This window comes from Abramis brama, assembly GCF_963993115.1.
Source record: "Abramis brama genome assembly, chromosome: 23".
NCBI classification, from domain to species: domain Eukaryota; kingdom Metazoa; phylum Chordata; class Actinopteri; order Cypriniformes; family Leuciscidae; genus Abramis; species Abramis brama.
The window spans coordinates 25,096,733-25,116,106 of NC_139985.1; the positions used below are offsets into that span (position 1 = coordinate 25,096,733).

The window sequence follows — 19,374 nt, forward strand, 5'->3', positions numbered from 1 at the left end:
CTTGATGTCCAATAAAAAAGTTTTTTAAAACAATCTCAACATTATTTATTTATGCAGTTGTAATTCAGATGCAGCTTCTGTGCCACCTCAGCAATGCAAAGATGCATTTTCCTGTTAGTGATTTCATTTGATTGGTAACAGTTCTATATAGTGTCTTATTATGCTAACTTATTATGCAGTACATGTGGATCTTTCAGATGAATTTGAGGAGTTCTGGTCTTGGTCTTGAGTCAGTCTCACCTTGGTCTTGTCTTGGTCTCAACCCCTCTAACACACATTGGTCTTGATCTCAACCCCTCAAACTCTTTCGTCTTGGTCTCAACACACACTGGTATTGTCCTTAACTCCTCAAAATCTTGGTCTCGTCTTGGTCTCAACACACACTGGTATTGTCCTTAACCCCTCAAAGTCTTGGTCTCTCGTCTTGGTCTCAACATACACTGGTACTGTCCTTATCCCCTCAAAGTCTTGGTCTCGTCTTGGTCTCAACCCCTCAAAGTCTTGGCCTCGTCTTGGTCTCAACACAAACTGGTATCTTCCTTAACCCCTCAAAGTCTTGGTCTCGTCTTGGTCTTATCCCCTCAAAATCTTGTTCTTGTCTTAACCCCTCAAAGTCTTGGTCTCAACCCCTCAAAGTCTTGGTCTTGCCCTGGTCTAAACCCCTCAAAGTCTTGTCTTGGTCTCAACCCCTAAATGTCTTGGTCTCGTCTTGGTCTCAATCCCTCAAAGTCTTGTCTTGGTCTCAACCCCTAAAAGTCTTGGTCTTGGCTTGGTCTCAATCCCACAAAGTCTTGTCTTGGTCTCAAACCCTCAAAGTCTTGGTCTTGCCCTGGTCTAAACCCCTCAAAGTCTTTGTCTTGGTCTCAACCCCTAAAAGTCTTGGTCTCGTCTTGGTCTCAACCCCTCAGTCTTGGTCTCAACACACACTGGTATTGATCTTAACCCCTCAAAGTCTTGGTCTCATCCCCTCAAAATCTTGGTCTTGTCTTAACCCCTCAAAGTCTTGGTCTCGTCTTGGTCTCAACCCCTCAAAGTCCTTTCTTGGTCTCAAGCCCTCAAAGTCTTAGTCTTGTCTTGGTCTCAAGCCCTCAAAGTCTTGGTCTTGCCCTGGTCTAAACCCGCCAAAGTCTTTGTCTTGGTCTCAACCCCTAAAAGTCTTGGTCTTGGCTTGGTCTCAATCCCACAAAGTCTTGTCTTGGTCTCAAACCCTCAAAGTCTTGGTCTTGCCCTGGTCTAAACCCCTCAAAGTCTTTGTCTTGGTCTCAACCCCTAAAAGTCTTGGTCTCGTCTTGGTCTCAACCCCTCAGTCTTGGTCTCAACACACACTGGTATTGACCTTAACCCCTCAAAGTCTTGGTCTCATCCCCTCAAAATCTTGGTCTTGTCTTAACCCCTCAAAGTCTTGGTCTCGTCTTGGTCTCAACCCCTCAAAGTCCTTTCTTGGTCTCAAGCCCTCAAAGTCTTAGTCTTGTCTTGGTCTCAAGCCCTCAAAGTCTTGGTCTTGCCCTGGTCTAAACCCGCCAAAGTCTTTGTCTTGGTCTCAACCCCTAAAAGTCTTGGTCTCGTCTTGGTCTCAATCTCTCAAAGTATTGGTCTTGTCTTGGTCTCAACTCCTCAAAGTCTTGGTCTCAACCCCTCAAAGTCTTGACTTGGTTTCAACACACACTGGTCTTGATCTCAGCCCCTCAAGTCTTGGTCTTGGTCTCGTCTGGGTCTCAACCCCTCAAAGTCTTGGTCTCATCTTGGTCTCAACCCCTCAAAGTCTTGGTCTCTCTCAACCCCTCAAAGTCTTTGTCTTCTCTTGGTCTCAACCCCTCAAAGTCTTGGTCTCTCTCAACCCCTCAAAGTCTTGGTCTTGGTCTCAACACACACTGGTCTTGGTCTCAACCCCTCAAGTCTTGGTCTTGGTCTTGTCTTCAACCCCTCAGAGTCTTGGTCTCAACCCCTCAAAGTCTTGGTCTCAACCCCTCAAAGTCTTGGTCTTGGTCTCAACACACACTGGTCTTGGTCTCAACCCCTCAAGTCTTGGTCTTGGTCTCAACCCCTCAAAGTCTTGGTTTTGTTCTCGTCTTGGTCTCAACCCCTCAGAGTCTTGGTCTCAACCCCTCAGAGTCTTGGTCTCAACCCCTCAGAGTCTTGGTCTTGGTCTCGTCTTGGTCTCAACCCCTCAGAGTCTTGGTCTCAACCCCTCAAAGTCTTGGTCTTGGTCTCGTCTTGGTCTCAACCCCTCAAAGTCTTGGTCTTGGTCTCAACCCCTCAAAGTCTTGGTCTTGGTCTCGTCTTGGTCTCAACCCCTCAAAGTCTTGGTCTTGGTCTCAACACACACTGGTCTTGGTCTCAACCCCTCAAGTCTTGGTCTTGGTCTCGTCTTGGTCTCAACCCCTCAAAGTCTTGGTCTTGGTCTCGTCTTGGTCTCAACCCCTCAGAGTCTTGGTCTTAACCCCTCAAAGTCTTGGTTTTGTTCTCGTCTTGGTCTCAACCCCTCAAAGTCTTGGTCTCAACCCCTCAAAGTCTTTGTCTTCTCTTGGTCTCAACACACACTGGTCTTAGTCCTGACTTGATCTCGGTCTCTTGACTACAACACTATTGTAAATAAGCAATCATATACAAATAACAAATATCAAGCAGCACAGACTCACTCCACACAATGTACAACATGGAGATTTACTTAAAGTACATCAAAACTCATATTTTATTTTATGTATAGCAATACAATTTACATATTAAATAACACTATAATAGAATGCTTTGATATAGCTTTCAACAAAAGAAAAAGAGAGAGAGAAAGAAAAAAACAACAACCAAACCAAAAAAAACCAAACAAAACAAACAAGAGAAAAAATTCCTTTGTGTGTTATTCCAGATTACAAAAAGAGGATATGATGGTGACACCCACCTGCTTTGCACGGGAGAATTATTCTTACAAGAGCTATTCTATTGCACTTCTGGACAATGAAACAGATTTTATTTAGATTCAAAGGGGGGGACAAAGAAACGAAACAATCACTGCCTTAGTTTATGATTGTTGTGAGTGTGTTTGGAATATGATGTCAGCCACCTTCTGAAGGATCTGGGGACATTTTGTGTTAACCATCAATATGAGAACTAAACACAAAACTAAAAACAAATAAAGTTGATTTATATGAAAATATAAAGTTTGCGACTATATGCCAGGATACAAAGCTTTCAGAGAGCGATGGGTTAATGAAGCAACAAAAGATATGTACATGATAATGTAAATATATTTGCAAATGCAACCCACAAATAATGCTAGGGCAAGAAAAGGGGAAAAAGGGGACACCACAGGACATAAAGGTAAGAAAAGATTTAGAAATGCAGCTTGTCACCTCCATTGACCTTACGTGATGTACGGGCAGAGTCAGAATATTACCCCAAATGTTGGAGAGATATGACTTCATTTTTAGGCCTCCTTCTTAGGAGAAACAAGACATTAACAGAATAAACACCTTCAATGTTGGTCTTCCTCCATCTTAACAGCATAACGATTTCAATCTTTCTAAAGCATTTCAAAAGACAAACAAAAATTCAACAGCTTTTTTCGTCAAAAGAAATCAGTAATAGTATACATTCTCATTCACTTGCAACATAAAAAACAAACAAAAATAAAGGTGACTAACGTCTTTAGTGGAACAATTTTGACAAAGACAAACTAGAAAGAAAAAACTAAAATCAAAACAAAAAACAGAAAACATTATTTTGCCTGTGGAATCATCCTTTTCATCCTTTTTCCAGACACTTCCAAAAACATTCTTTTTAAAACTGCTTTACCCAACAATAAAAATACAAACTTTCCCACGTGTTTCGTGAATGAAGTGAATGACAGTTTAGTCTTTGGTAAAAATTAATGAATCACGGGTCCCCTGTTTTTAAGACTGATTCTAATGTTACTTTAGCAAGGCCTTTGTGCTGTATGGCATGAGAGAACAGTTTATGATATTACAGTGACCGTCTTTCCTAGTGTATCTGAGGATCTTCGATACTGTAAGAAGTCTGTTTAGTGAAGAAATGTTTAGACAGAGTCTACAGGGTTCTAGTAAAACCAGTCAATACCAAACACAACACACACCTATAATCACACACACATACACACACCTGCTGAGGTGAAATGAGACTGTACAGAAGGCATCGAGAGACTTGTATACATTATTCTCAAAGTGATGGGACGGCTTGTGACAGAGAACTATTTAAAAAAAAAGGACAAAGTAGAGCAGTATAAAATTACAAAATGAAGTGGGCAAATAACAGAATTAACTCCTACATTATGAGTCCATAGGTAATGCGTCACATGATATCATTACCTGTCCGGTTGCACTCAAGTGACACAAGTAGCAGCTTGCAGCATAAAGCAATGGTGAAATCAAACCAGCAGGGGGGGCTAGAGAAGTCATGAGCTCTGGGGGTCCTTCAACCGAGCGCAGTGACTGTGACAGTTAACATTTACAAAAGCACAAGTTATCATGATATACCATATATTCATATATATTAAAAGCAGAATATGAATCATACAAAAGTTCACAGTAGCTGTTTTAATACCACCTTTTCGAAAGTAAATATGGGTTTAATTAGAAGCATAATGAATAGATCTGCTATTTGGGGTGCGAAAGCAAATAAACAAACCAAAACTAACAGTCCATATTGCTCATATGGTCTTTCATCTGTGAATCTGACGTTTTGTGGTGAGTCTTCGCAAGTTGTACGTGGGATTAATCTCTTTTTCCAGCTTCTGAGGTGTGCGTGGAAAAACGTTTTTCGTCTGTGGAGGTCATCATTTCGCAAGCTTCGGAAAGCAGCTTTATTATGGAATGTCAAAACAAGGGCGTGACAGTGAGAGCTCAAGTGAGCGAGACAGACTGACTGTGGTCGAGATGCTGGAGTAGGCAGTAACACTGATAGTTTCATAGTGCAAACTAGACAGAACTGTGTTTCATTTTGTTTTGTTTGTCGTGAACTCAAAAAACGTCGGTGCAAATGTTCAGTAGGATAACATTAAGACATAAAATGGCGAAAAAATAAATATCAAAAACTTTTTATCAGTGTAAAAAAGTAATCAGGTTATTCTTTTAACCAAGAGTTCTGGCAAAAAAGGCCTCAGAAAAAGTCTGTCTTAGTCCTTGAAGTTTTACAAAGTTAGATTAAGTGCCTCTTCGGGGGCTTTAGACGAGGGACTCCATGCTTTCAGCCGGGTCCGATTCGTCAGACATGGCCATACTGCCGTTTCTGTCCAGGGACATGGGGCTGGATCCGTTCTCTTTCGTGCTTATCAGACTGAGCATAGCTTTGTAAAGGTACTGGTACTGTTCCTGAAAAACAGAGGGAGACATAAAACATGACTATGGAATGGGGCAGAGAGGGAAGGTTTGGAGGAAATGAATGTTTCCTTTAGAAAACTAGATTTTGACATTTTCTGAAAGCAATAAACAAAACAAAAAAGTGATGCCTGATTTTACTAGGATGTTCTCTATGGAATTCTGGTCTCTAGATATGGCTCTGCTCCCTCCTTCCACCTCCAGTCCAGTAGGTGGCAGAAACGCAACAATTCTGTCACTTGCTGGACTGGAGTGTGAAGTGCTGAATGGTATACGGGGGATCACAGTTTTACTGTTAAAATGGATTAAATAATATGATCCCGCGCAAAACATCCAGAAGAAAAAAATAGATATTGTGGCCACAAATTAAGAATTCGTTCCCATGATTAAATCGTGGCCATGTTCCCTTTTTTTAGACAACGTTGTACTAATTCATTCTAATTCAAGAACGAATTAATACGTTGTGGGAATTCATTTTTTGGACACACTGTACTAATTTGTTTCTTTGTTTTAGGCCACATTGTACAAATTTGTTGTAATTCGAGAATTAATAAGTCGTGTGAACAAATTAGTGACAACATTTTATTAATTTGTTTAGAAACATCCCCGTTCCCGTTCGTTCTTTCGTTCTAATTTTGGAATTAAGTCGTGGGAATGAATTTGAGGCTACATTTTATTAATCCGTTTCCTCGTTTTAGTTAAATCGTGGCCACGGTGTAATACTTTGTTCTAATTTGAGAACAAATTAATTAGTCATGGATCAAATCCTGTTTTTTTCTCGGCATGTTATGTATGGGGCTCTGTCAAATAATGCTTGCTGATCAATTTCGTTTTGGTAAAACTTTGAATGCCTCATTAAGCATTAAAGTGAGTGTCAATTTACTGGCAATTTAAATTCACCCAGCCAGAGGTTGCTTTTGTATTCTGTAGAAGAAATAAAGTCATTAAGGTTTGCGGGTGAGTGTGTGTGTGTGTGTGTGTTTGAACTAAACCTTTAAATATGACCAGTATAAATCTATAAAGCTCAATATAAACACTTACAATGTCGGTAAAGACCCCTGGTCTCATGAGGTTGATCATCTTGGCCACCTGATAGACGCCCACAGCTCCTTCACTCTCCAGCTGCTGTGACAGTGTGGTGAGAGCACATAACATCCCAGCAGACACTGCACCAAACCTGGCCACACACAAACATTTAGATCATAATATATAAACAGAAATGTTGTGCAACCCATTTCACCTCTTAGGGTGTAATCACACTAGGCACTTTTGTTTTGAAGTAAACATGAGGAAAATCGCTTTCGCTAATAGACTTAATAGATTTATCACAGCACAGCGATTTTCACTTGAAGATTATTACGGAGGTAACTGACGATGATGGAGGAATTTGCAGCTTTACGCACTAACTATGATTCATGTTCATCAATAAGGTGAAAACAGACCAGTTATAAACCTAAATTTACTCAAATTAAAAAGTGTACCATCCAAGTAGTAACAGAAGATGTTTGCTGTCGTAATGATAACAGTAGTAAACACACAAGAGTAGTAGCTGTTTCGTGCTCTACATTCATGCATTTGGCAGACGCTTTTATCCAAAGTGACATTTCAAAGTACACATTTACATTCTTATCAGTTCTTGCTTTCCCTGGGAATCAAACCCATGACTTTGGCGTTACAAGCACCAACGCTCTACTGTTTGAGCTACTGTCTGTACATCACACTACATGCGTACTGCACCCGAGCCCACCTCCTTAAGCGGGCCAGAGCACGGTACGCAGCGATCACATGAACCATGTGAAACCATGAGAATGAACCAGACTTTTGGGGTCAAACGTCCTCCAGCACGGTTCAGATCGCCTATTGTGACAAAAGCCTTATAATGTGTCATATGCCAAGTTTAAAAAATATTAAACAAGAAATAAAGTGTAGAGCAGGACTTTTATTTCTATTATTGTTTCTTTGAGAATTGACTGGAACATGACATGTTGTGTCTATGTGATAAGAAGTTAAAGGATGAGGTTAAAAATGTGGGATTTTAGTATTATTTATATACTACTATTATAGTATTTATTAATATTTAAATATTTTTATATTTTCAGTTTTCATTCAATCAATTTTAGTTTGTTTAGTAATTTTGTTATATGCATTTGTCATTTGTATTGTTTAAAATATTTTATTTAGGTTTAATATATATATATATTTTTTTTTCAGTTTTAAATTTTAGGAGCTTTTTCTTAAACTTATTTATTTCAGTTAGTTACCGAAGCAACATTTCTAATTTTTTGTCTTTTGTCTTTTAAGGTTTTAATCTAATATATATATATATAATCATGCAAAATATGACCAAGAATGTGCATGAGGATTTTTTTTTATAACTTTAAGACCTTTATGTTCTCATGAAACTAAAGTGTAGTGTAGTATTTATTTATTTAAAAAAAAGAAAATGAAAAAAAAAAGAAGAAATAAATTCAACCAAGCATCTAAATAAGATGCTTTTTATAGATTATGGTACAGGCCATTTTCTGTCTCATTTCATCTTATGTTCTTGCTTCTCTCTCTGACAGCAGTGCAACATCTCCCACCATAAACACTATATTTAAGTCTATGGGAATCGAATCCATTACTGTTTCTATTGTTTGACACACTAAGGCGCTGTGATCCAATTAGCTCTAACGAGTATTCCTTAATTTCAACAGACATCACTTTGCAACATAACGATTAACAATGGCCCCTTCATGTTTATTCATTATGTTAATGTGGTTAGCTTGCCTCATCTGATAAACATGGCGGACTAATTGAGCTTTTCAAAATGTGTAATGTTACTATGGTATCACCCCTAAGAGCTTTCCAAAAGATGGCAGTCTTAATTAGCATTGCGTTCATTAGCGGTGAAGATATGCTAGTCTGTCAAATGCTCCTCCTGCAGGAGCTGTTGACAGAAGCAAAGATCTGGCTCTACTGTGGAGTTATTTCTGCGCTCGTCGTCTCCCTGGTGTTTGACAGAGAGCTACTTTTGTCTTGAAGGAATGTGAACTCTTTGTAGTCTCGAAATGGAAGGCCTTTCGTTTCCACTCAGAGAAAATTTCTAGAAGGAGCTGAACATGAAGGATGGCCAAAAAGCTGATCTATCAAGAGCGAATGTTTGAAAATTTATAAGGCTGAATTTCAATATGTCTGCTAGCTACAAAAAGTATGCATTATGTTGGCGAAGTTAAGTGCATACGTATGAATCAAGTCACAAAACATGAAAATGTTTTATAGTATGTTCCATTTCTGACATACTATATCAGATAGTTCGTATGCAAATTGTGACTGAATCAAATGTTTCTCTCACTCCAACCCCTAAAGCCAGAGACAGTTATCAGGTTTTCTAAGCCAAACTGTAAATTAAAAGAGGCAAATTTGGATTAAAAGAGCATTACTTACTCATCATGCACTATAGTGGGTCCATCTCTGGTCATGGCCTCTTCTTTGATGACATTGATGAGCTCAAAGGTGCTGCTAATGGGAGCGTCAGGGTTTGGCCATTTTGGGCACTGAAAATGACGAACTTCTAAAACATAATCATCCTAAAGAGAGAAAATAAGAGAGAGATAATTATTACAAATTATTTATATTGTTTAAAACACACACACACACACACACAAAAAAAAACGTTTCCACAAAAAATATATAGTTGCACAACCATGCCCGTTCATGTTTCATGAACACCAAATCCACATTTTTTCTGAAGGATCATGTGACAGTGAAGCTTTGCCATCACAGAAATAAATTACATTCTTAAATATATTAAAAAAGGCAGTTATTTTAAATTGTGTATTGGAAATATTTCACAATTACTGTATGCACTGTATTTTTGATTCAATAAATGCAGCCTTGTTGAGCATAATAGGTATTAAGATGCGTTTTGGTCGATCGGATCACAAGTGGACGACGTTAAATACAGGTTTTAAAATGCTTTGAGCTTGTTCACTTTCGACCACTTCCACAGGTAGTCAAAAACACATTTGACCGAATTGCTTTCATAGTGTAGACGCTCATTCGGTCGAATGCGTTCAAACAGACACAAAAGACTGTCTACTCTCCGCCTATATTGCCTTAATGCCTAAACAGATTTAAACTTGTCGGCTGGAGACCCAAGTTTGGTTTGAAGATGAAAATGTACCAAGCACAATGTTCTCCCACCATTCCTGATTTCTAACACACACTCACAGCGTTCGCCGTGATCTTGCGGCTCAGAGCAGAAACAAAAGCTGATGCTCTCCGTATGTTTTTCTGTCGTCTCAGGGCGCGTTCATATGTGAATTACACACGCTTTTTTTGTCCATTACACCGAAAGACCATAGACCCTCCCCTCGATGAAATCAGGACAGAAGTCTTAGAAATCGACCAAAACGCATCTTAATACCAGGTGTAAACAGGGCCTTAGAAAACATTAAACAATCTTAGCGACACAAAACTTTGAAAGGTAGCGCATATTATTAATTATTCAATATAAATTATAGTTAAATATAATTAATTAATGATATTATAACAATATTTATGATGAATATTATAAATGATATTATAATATTATATACAGTAACATAATATTAGATGAAATACATACAATTATAATTTATATATTCTATATAGTTTCAATCCACATCTTTTCCTCCAAAGACAGACCTGTGTGGCCTCCAGGATGAAGTCATGAATGATGATTTGCTCTTCATTGGAGAGACAGAGTCTGTCTTTACTGATAAGAGTGACTGTAAACGCCTCGCAGTTCATGGCTTCCTCTCGACTCGGCCAATACACAAACTCGTCCTCCGCCTGCGGGAACAAACGTGAGTGAGCATCAACACAGAGTACTCAGAGACTTTCATAAAGACTGGTGCTCTTACAACCAATTCCCATAATTCACCGCTCACAATAAGACATCAGCTGACCTTGAGGAGCACAGTCTATAACATTAACTTGAGCTTCCCTCCTTAGAGGCAGGACATCACTCAAGGCAACAGGGAACTCTAGACTCTTCAGATGGTCTTGAATACCCACCAGGCCCTGGTTGTCTGGTAACATGACGATGATTTGAGCGTTGTGGTCCCAGATCATCCTCCAGAAATCTTTAGTGGTGTGAGGCAAGGGATGCTGGGTAATGATGAACTCATTGCTCCGGTAGTATCCCTAGTAGTAGTAAGAAAACGTTCAAAAAACAAAAGGACCAATCAATTATTTTGGCTTTCAGTATACAACAGGCAGTATACAACATTTAGATAGTTCATTTCAGTCACTTAAATAATACCCTTAGGGCTTAGGATATCACTTAGTAGTAGTTCTAAATGCTTAATTACAATGTGAAGTTTGCGTTTGATTCCCTTATGCCTGTTTTCTCATTGTCATCTTTAAGCCACGTATAAACCCTTTTCTAGGTACCATTTGAAAAAAGTGTGCACAAAACCAGTGCACAGGTGCTATAAAACCAACATTACATCAAATGTTCATTCTTACAGCCGTGAAACAGATCAGTTTTTCCCAGAACACTGAGTGCTAATTTGAAATCCAGTACAGGTTAATGTTTAACTGCAGTGGGGGTGTTGAGTACTCACCATTATATAAGACGCATTGATGTAATCAGTGCCTTTCATTCCAGGCAACGGTGCGAGACCAACACGTGCTCTTTCCGCTGAGAGGGACAAAAACAGCCAATCAGGATGCAGAAAAAGAGAGCAGGTCAGGGATGTGATCTCATTAGCTCAAACAGTGCTGCAAGCACAGGTTTGTAATATGTGTTGCAATTTGGATACTAGAATATTAGTAGAGATAATTATCATAAAGGGCCAAGGAATGAGAAAAAGAACAAAAAAGAAAAGAAAATGGCCACAGACACCACAGCACACAATAAGAAGTATACAATAAATCAATTGGATGTGCAATTATATTTAGGTGGCAACAGATGCTTTAATGCTAATAAACCTTAATTGTCTTACATATTTTAGTTTACGTTACTCACATGGGACAACAGAAGAGTTGCGGTTCTTCTCTTTGTTGCATTCTTTCTGAGCACTGAAGCACTCCACAAACCTTGCATTGCACTGAGTCACCAACTGTACATAAATGAAAAATTATATTTTGTTCTTTATTTCAAAGTAGCACGAATACATCACATAAGACAGAGCCGACCTTTAGGATTCAACAGGAAGGAAATATGTTCAGTTGCAGTCTATGTACCATAAACAGAGAGAATTTCAGGGCTCAATAAACAAAACAAAAACCCAAGGAAAAAAACACAAAACGAAACAAAACAAAAGATTCATGACATTAAAGTACTGCAATTCCAATCTTTTGAATTCAACAGGAAGGAAAAATGCCCTGCAGTTCTACCACAGAAAACATGATGAGGATTTATATTCAGGTTTTCAAGCCGAACCAAACAGAACCATAAAAAGTGAGAATTTCAAGGCTCAATAAAACATTTTATAAACTCATGAAACTCAAGCAGACCACATATCACACATTTTACCCACACAGAACCTGTCAGACTTGGGCTGTAAGTCAAAGTGTGCAAACCAGGTATGAAATGATAAAGTATTAAGTGATAAAATTGAACCAATTTCATTCAAAATTCTTCTCCGCATAAATGTGCATTAAAAATATCTTCTGATATGCTGAGAATGTATCGCGCATAGCAGTTCTGCAATCAGCTTGGACGGAAATTGCTTGTCAAAATGACTTTGCATAAGGAAAGAGATAGTGCCCACCTTGAACTGCTTCTCTAGTCGTGTTTTGGCCCCTGGGCCCGGCGTCAGGATGTTGTTAACGTAACTGTGCAGCTGACTGGAGGGCACCTCTGTTTCCTTACCAAGAATGGCTTCCATCAAGGCATCGTGGATGAAGATATACTGCTCCTAAACACACAGAGACAGGCAGCTTAAGAGACATGCTAGATGACACAAACAAACAGGACAGATTTGGACTGGGGACTCACCTCCGTTTGGACCAGGTAGTTTCTCTGAGTTCGTATATGTTTGAGGAAACCCAGCACATTGACTGAGCCTTTATCCTTTAGCTGTTGTAGCATGCTGTCAATCACAATGTAAGTTCCTGTCCTGCCCACACCAGCACTGAGGGAAACAAATTAATAACATGTAAAACTGCTCTCTTTAGCCATTAAATGATCCAGTGGAAGTGTGTGTGTGTGTGTATTACCTGCAGTGTACAAGCATGGGGCCCATCTCTGGAGTCTGTGCGGCAGAGGACTTCCTGACGAAGGTGAGCACAGGTAACGTGTACTCAGGGACACCCATATCCGGCCACTGAGTGTAGTGATACTGCAGAACTGTTCTCTCACTCTGACGGCCCTTAGTGTTACCCTTCTGACCCTGCAAACATAAACAGACGAAAGTCTCACAACTACACATGACTCTTCAACATAAAAGGACAAAGAAGAACACAGGCATCTGCTATTTCTAAAATAAACCAAAACAAGAAACAAAACAAATTAAGACACAAAAAGCAAAACAAAACAAAAAAGACAACCCCCCCCCCCCCCCGAAAAAATAAATAAATAAAAAATCCCCAAGACAAAAAGCAAAACAATAAACAAAGTAAAACAAACAAACAAACAAAGTAAAACAAAACAAAGCAAAAAACTAACAAAGCAAAGCAAAACAACCTAAAAAAGGATGCTTTTGCACAATTGTATCTGACAGTCATTAAACCCAAACACCCGATTGATAACCATATGTGACCCTGGATCGCAAAACCAGTCACAAGTAGCACGGGTATATTTGTGGCAATAGCCAAAACAATGTATGGGTCAAAATGATCGTAAATATTATAAAAAATCATTAGGATATTAAGTAAAGATCATGTTCCATGAAGATATTTTGTACATTTCCTACCGTAAATAAATAAAACATTTATTTTTGTGAGTGAATGCAGCACAATTGCGAACATAAATGGACAACTTTAAAGGCGATTTTCTCAATGTTTCGATATTTTTTTTTGCACCCTCAGATTCCAGATTTTCATATATCAGTATTGTCCTATCCTAACAAACCATACATCAATGGAAAGCTTATTTATTCAGCTTTCAGATGATGTATAAATCTCAATTTAAAAAAATGTACCTATGTGACTGGTTCTGTGGGCCAGGGTCACATATCTTCAAATAACCCTTACTTGACATTCAAACTTGCAGCACTGATGTGTGATACTATCGTACAGAAGCCTGACAGCTTTTTTAAAACCATACATTACCATATATGCATTTTTCCTTGTCGCATAAAAAAGTTGGCACCTAAACTAATCTAACAGGCTGCTATAAAAAGAGCCTTATTTCTTTGCCACCGGTGGCCTTGCTGTGGCTCTGCGTATTATGAAAGAGATTTACAGAGAAAGCAGATCACTCTCACTGATGCTGTGAAGGCCAGGACCTCGCATAAGCTCCTTAAGACTTTTCTCTCTGGCTTTTAATCCTCAACCGTGCCACAATCCTTCACACAGGTAAAGGAAAGCAGGTCAAACCATGCATAATTACTTTATGGATCATTCTATTAAATGAGTGCCTTTTCCAGTTTGATGAGGTGATTTTAAAATGGATGTTTATAAAACTATATCTATCTGAATAATAAACAAAGATTGTTTTTAAGTGTTAATAAATGGCATTGTGTAACAAGGAAGGCATGAGGAGAAGAGGAACTAATGCAGGATACTGACAACCCAACACACCAAACACTGGGGCTTATAAACACAGGGACCTAGATTAACAAGACACAGGTGAGAACAATGGGGGACTAATATGGGGAACCCCGAAAAAAACAGTTGATCAAACTATATATCACACACTAAATACATAAAAGTCCAAAGAAGAAACAAGTGATATGACACATTGTACCGTCTCAAGCTAAATTTATTTTAATTGAGAACTTAGGACCCCTCATGAAGGAAAAACAAATCAAAACAGGGTAACAGGTTTGACAGTTTAATTTAACACACATTTAACAAACAAGTCTTGTGGTCAAACTTGTGAAACTATAAGGTGCTTCATAGATACTAAATCATGGTAACAAGGTTTTCAATGTTTAAATGTAAGGGTAGGCAATGTTTTTCATGAAAACTTTTTGTTATACTGGCTGAAACTCTCACAACCTGACTGAAACCAATAATGGAAGAAATGGAAGAATATATATATAAAAAAATACATATATCTTCTGTGGAAGTCTCAGGACCAAAAAATGTTCTTCTAATCATTGCATTTGGTTAAAAATAATAATAATAATAATAATAATAATAATAATAATAATAATGTACGTATACTGCGTTAGATTAAACTGGGACTGGTCACAGCACTTGCATATTGTTGTCCTATTGTTAGTTTAATTGCTTCTATTGCTCTCATCATTTGTATGTCACTTTGGATAAAATCGTCTGCTAAATGACTAAATGTAAATGTAATGTAAATGTACCTGCCTGTCAACCTATGTATTTCCATTTTATGTTCATCAAATTGAGTATTTGCTAATAGAACAAGGAGAGGTTGGAAATACATGGGTGGGGAAATGTAAAAAAATAATAAACAAATACTGGCTTTTTGTTCATGCGTTTAAAAAATTGTCAATATTAACCAATTAATCAAAAGTTGTTATCAGCTTATTCATTGCTAAAGCGATTTTTTAACACATTCGTAGTAAATAATGGCATCCATTTTGTTGAATGATCCATTTTCAATGTGTTTTTTGGTTTAAGTAGCGTGAGAGTATAATAAAATAAAAAAACAATTAAAAAAGGGTTACCTTCTTTACTTTGGTGTTTCTGATAGTGAAGATGCGGAGTGTGTAGCACGCCATAACTTTGGTTCTCTTCAGCGTCACCACAATATTACCATATTCCTCACTGTTCTCGGTCGGCCAATACTGGTCGCATTTTCTCTGTGAGATGCACACGAAAGGGGGATAAGTTTAAAGAGGCCATATGAAACGAATGATTGTTCGATGATTCAGAAACTGTAATGGTTGTCATAACTCACTCTGCCTTTCTCCACCAGGTTAGTGATCATGACTATAATGCCGGTGTTCTGTTCCCACACCATCCGCCAGAAGTCTTCAAACGTGGATTTGAGAGGACCCTGAGCTGCGACGTAGGCCTTGGGTTTATTGTAGCCCTGTAGAGGAGAGAGATACAGAAATATACATCACAGTCAAGTTATTATTCATACTGAAGCCCTCACATCTGCAGACATCACTCACATCCACATAGTTGGCATTGATGTAGTCACTGTGTTTGGAGTCTTTGCCTGCCAGAGGCCTGAGCTTCACTCGACTGTGGTCGTCTGGAGGAAGAAAGAGAGATGGACAGTGAGAGACGCGTCTGATGTCTGACCTACAGTCTGAGACCGCAATCAAAATATGCAATTCAAAATAGCATTCAAACATGCAAACAAATAGAAAACTGTGGAAACATTATGACAAAATATTGCCTCCAATGAAGCACAAAACGCTCACCTGAAACATTCTCAAAATATGTAAGAGATATGTTTTTGAAAGAAATCTCAAGTTTAAGTTGATCAAAAGCACAGTAAAAAACAATAATATTTTGACATATTATAACAATTTAAAATGACTGTTTTCTGTTTTAAAATGTATTTATTCTTGTGATGCAAAGCTGAATTTTCAGCATCATTACTCCAGTCTTCAGTGTCACATGATCCTTCAGAAATCATTCTAATATGAGGATTTGCTGCTCAAGAAACATTTCTGATTATTATCAATGTTGAAAAGAGTTGTGCTGCTTCATATTTCTGTGGAAACAATTTCCAAAGAACAACACTGATTTGATACAGAAATCTTTTGTAACATTATAAATGTCTTTACTGTCATTTTAGATCAATTTAATACATCATTACATTTGTAATGGAAAAAAAAAGCGAGATTTTCACAGGTGGTCTCAGACTTTTGGACCCCTAGCGTAGAAAGAGACTCACAGGCTATGATGTTGATGTATCTGTTTTTGTGCTTGTTGTCAGGATGATTGGAGTGTTCTGATGTGATCTTCATATCTGCTGTGCAGCGCTGCACTTCCTACAACAAACACACAAGACATCATACATTTCATTTTTTTTCATCATACAAAAAACTCCTTTTCATACACATGACATTTACAGAGCAGGAAAGAAAGAAATGTAATTTTCCCCAATACTCAAACCAAGTGGCATCTGCAAACAAATGATCCTTTAAGCTTTTTCTTTCTTTTTTTTTTTAAACAAAAAAGGTGATTTTCAGTGTTCCTCAAGTTCACATAGATGTACAAGCAGAGTTACCACCGGTGAAGTTTACATTTACATTTATTCATTCATCAGATGCTTAACAAGTGATAACAAGTGATTCATCTAATAAAATGGATGTAGATGATGTAGTTCATCACATTAACAACCACATGAACCTAAAAGTGATCAAATACTTTTTGGAATCATTTTGAACAGTATATTGTTTTTACAGTTTGTTATCTAATACAATGATATTCATACATTGTTACATGTGACATACAATTACTGTGCATTTACACAAATTCTCTCCAGTTTGCAGGTATCATGTACAGCAGGTTCAGCACTGCTAACATCCCGAGGCTGTTAACAGATCTCTCAATAAACACACGAACACATGACACAACTGCTAACAACAGAAAGGTTGAGACATTTAAGTGACATACTAGAAAACAATGCGTGTGCATTAGCTGGATGTGTGTGTGAATTGCGTTTGGAGGGTGTGTGGACACGTTCGTTTAAAACCACAAATCTGCCAGGGGCTGTTTTCAATAACTCTCTCATCTGCACACACACACACACACGCACACACACACCTGTGTGGTTTCTGGTTACCTGCACCTGAACTAACCCCGCTCACATTCTGAGAAGAGCTGCTACTTCACACAAGGTCACGGGATAAAGTCAGCATTTATGTGAGGATGGTCCACCACTGTCAATTCTATTCATGTGACCTGTGATGTCATATGTGATGCTGGTGGTATTACGTGAGGTTTTTTCTTTTAAGTCATCGTGAACAACCCATTAACTAACCCATTTTACTTCCTTAAGTGAAAAAAGTATTCAACAAGAAAAAAGTTACATTGGGAATTGATTGGATGATGAAAAGTGCGCTTTCCATTATCTGAATGCAAAACAAGTAAACATCAAGCCTGCTGGGAAATGAGACGCGGAGGCTGAATCTCGATGTACAGTGTCTCACTGGTTAACATGAAGAGAACATCAAGATAACCGAGACGCTTTTTTTTATTGACCAAATGTCCATATCCATGCTAAACTGTACAATTCAGTGTCAAGAAATGAATGTAACGTTATCTTAGTAAATATCAAATATTTGTTTATTAATTTTTTGATGTCTGTGAATAAATGTCCTATTTCAAAAACTCTAGAATGGGTTACAGTCATTTTTATTTGGAATAATTGAATCAGTGTCTGGTGCTGAGGGGTTACTGTGGTACAGTTATAGGTACGTTCTAGGAAATCTTAATGAACAAATTCAATCTTACATATTAATTCAATCCTCCATATGATGATGATGTGCTTTGGGAAGGTTCTGAGAATATTTTGGGAAGCAAACATTGTTAGCTTATTCATTATTTTGCTATTTACTATTCCATTAACACTGACCAGAATAAAATGAAGTTGTTTTTTGTTGCTAAGACATTTGAAAGGCTGTATGACCTACAACAGCAGTCTAAAATCATTTCTAAATAGCTATTTGGCTGTGCAGTTATTATGTTGTTAGGCTATTATATTATTTGGTAATTTTATCTTAGTAAAAATAAAAATAAATCTTAAAAAAGTTGATATTATCATGAAAGAGGTTGAGGAACCAATCTGATGATTGGTAAAATGATAAAATGATTGATTTTATGTTGTCTTTAAAGAGTCTTACAGCATTAAAACAAAATAAATAACACAAAACTACAATAAAACTAGGAAATAAGCATGTCCTCCACTGTTTTTTCTCAGACTCTATCTTCCTCTCTGATGTTCTCCATTCACTCTTCTCTCGTTTTCAGCTGAATGCCAAACTTCTCCAAGTGTCCTGTTCCTTTTTTCCCTTTGAGTCAGTTTTCTTCCCCCCTCCCCCGTCTAAAAACCCTCACGCCCGGGCCGCATATAATCCCTGTGCCTGTCCAGGCCAAGCCGAAACCCCTCCTGTCCTCCCTGGCTCCCATGATCACTGCCACCCCAGCCACTGCTTCTTTTTTTCGGCCCCAGTTGCACAAAGCCACTTGTCAGGGGCCTGGGGGCTCCGTCCAAAGGGGGTTTGGCTCAGCTGTCCTCCCTCTTCTTCTCTGCTCGAGTAGTGGAGGCGAGAGAGAGGGGTCAGGAACCACAGAGGAATCCATTGAGGGGAAACAGCACCAGAAACCCCCCTGGAACCACTTCCCAATGTCCATCAAGCCCACAAGAGCACAGGCACACACTTTCTGAGGAACAAAGGGGCCAAGTGAGGCCCTCAGAGGAACCTTAGTGACCCACACACCTCCCCTTCTCTCCTCCCCTCATTCTCTTCTCAGAACGAGGGAAAGTAGAAGACCTACTTTGAAACTAAATTCAAAGATTTTCCTTTCCATTTTGACAAACACAACAGACATAAGCTACATTCACACAGTGTTCTGGACTGACAACTGTATTTACTAACAGGTGCGTGGCAAAAACAATAGGGCTGCCATTCAATTTGATTAATTAAACAAATGTATTTTGAAAAATGAAGGTGGCAAAATTGTGTTGTCACGTAAATACAAAAACGTGAGAAATGGAGAACTGTCCATGCGAACTGACCAAAAACGAGCAGCTGGCTATGTGTAATTTATCAGTGTCAGAAATGAATGGTTATGAAATGACATTTTCCCATCTTTTGGACATTTTTGCTTTTATTGGGATTTTTTTTCTAACATAACAAAACATGCTTTTAATTTAATTTAAAATTAAATTAATTAAAAAAGAATTTTTGAATATATAATCGTTTTAATTTGTAATGTTTTATTTATAAGATTAACTTTGAACTAAACT

At 38.2% G+C, this 19,374-nt stretch overlaps 1 protein-coding gene across 1 annotated transcript in view; it reads right to left on the bottom strand.

Moving 5' to 3' along the window:
* Positions 1-2,650: 2,650 nt before the first annotated feature.
* ptprga (protein tyrosine phosphatase receptor type Ga) overlaps positions 2,651-19,374 on the bottom strand; it is a 254,040-nt gene continuing 237,316 nt past the window's right edge. Inside the window, exons 16-29 of the mRNA XM_084100324.1 lie at positions 16,294-16,390; positions 15,560-15,642; positions 15,340-15,474; positions 15,107-15,241; positions 12,519-12,691; positions 12,298-12,433; positions 12,071-12,217; positions 11,323-11,416; positions 10,919-10,995; positions 10,368-10,496; positions 9,996-10,142; positions 8,754-8,896; positions 6,369-6,504; positions 2,651-5,321 (exon numbers count right to left, since the gene is read on the bottom strand). Coding sequence (XP_083956450.1) covers positions 5,175-5,321; positions 6,369-6,504; positions 8,754-8,896; positions 9,996-10,142; positions 10,368-10,496; positions 10,919-10,995; positions 11,323-11,416; positions 12,071-12,217; positions 12,298-12,433; positions 12,519-12,691; positions 15,107-15,241; positions 15,340-15,474; positions 15,560-15,642; positions 16,294-16,390 — 1,779 coding nt within the window. The 3' untranslated portion in view covers positions 2,651-5,174. The remainder of the gene's footprint in view (positions 5,322-6,368; positions 6,505-8,753; positions 8,897-9,995; positions 10,143-10,367; positions 10,497-10,918; positions 10,996-11,322; positions 11,417-12,070; positions 12,218-12,297; positions 12,434-12,518; positions 12,692-15,106; positions 15,242-15,339; positions 15,475-15,559; positions 15,643-16,293; positions 16,391-19,374) is intronic.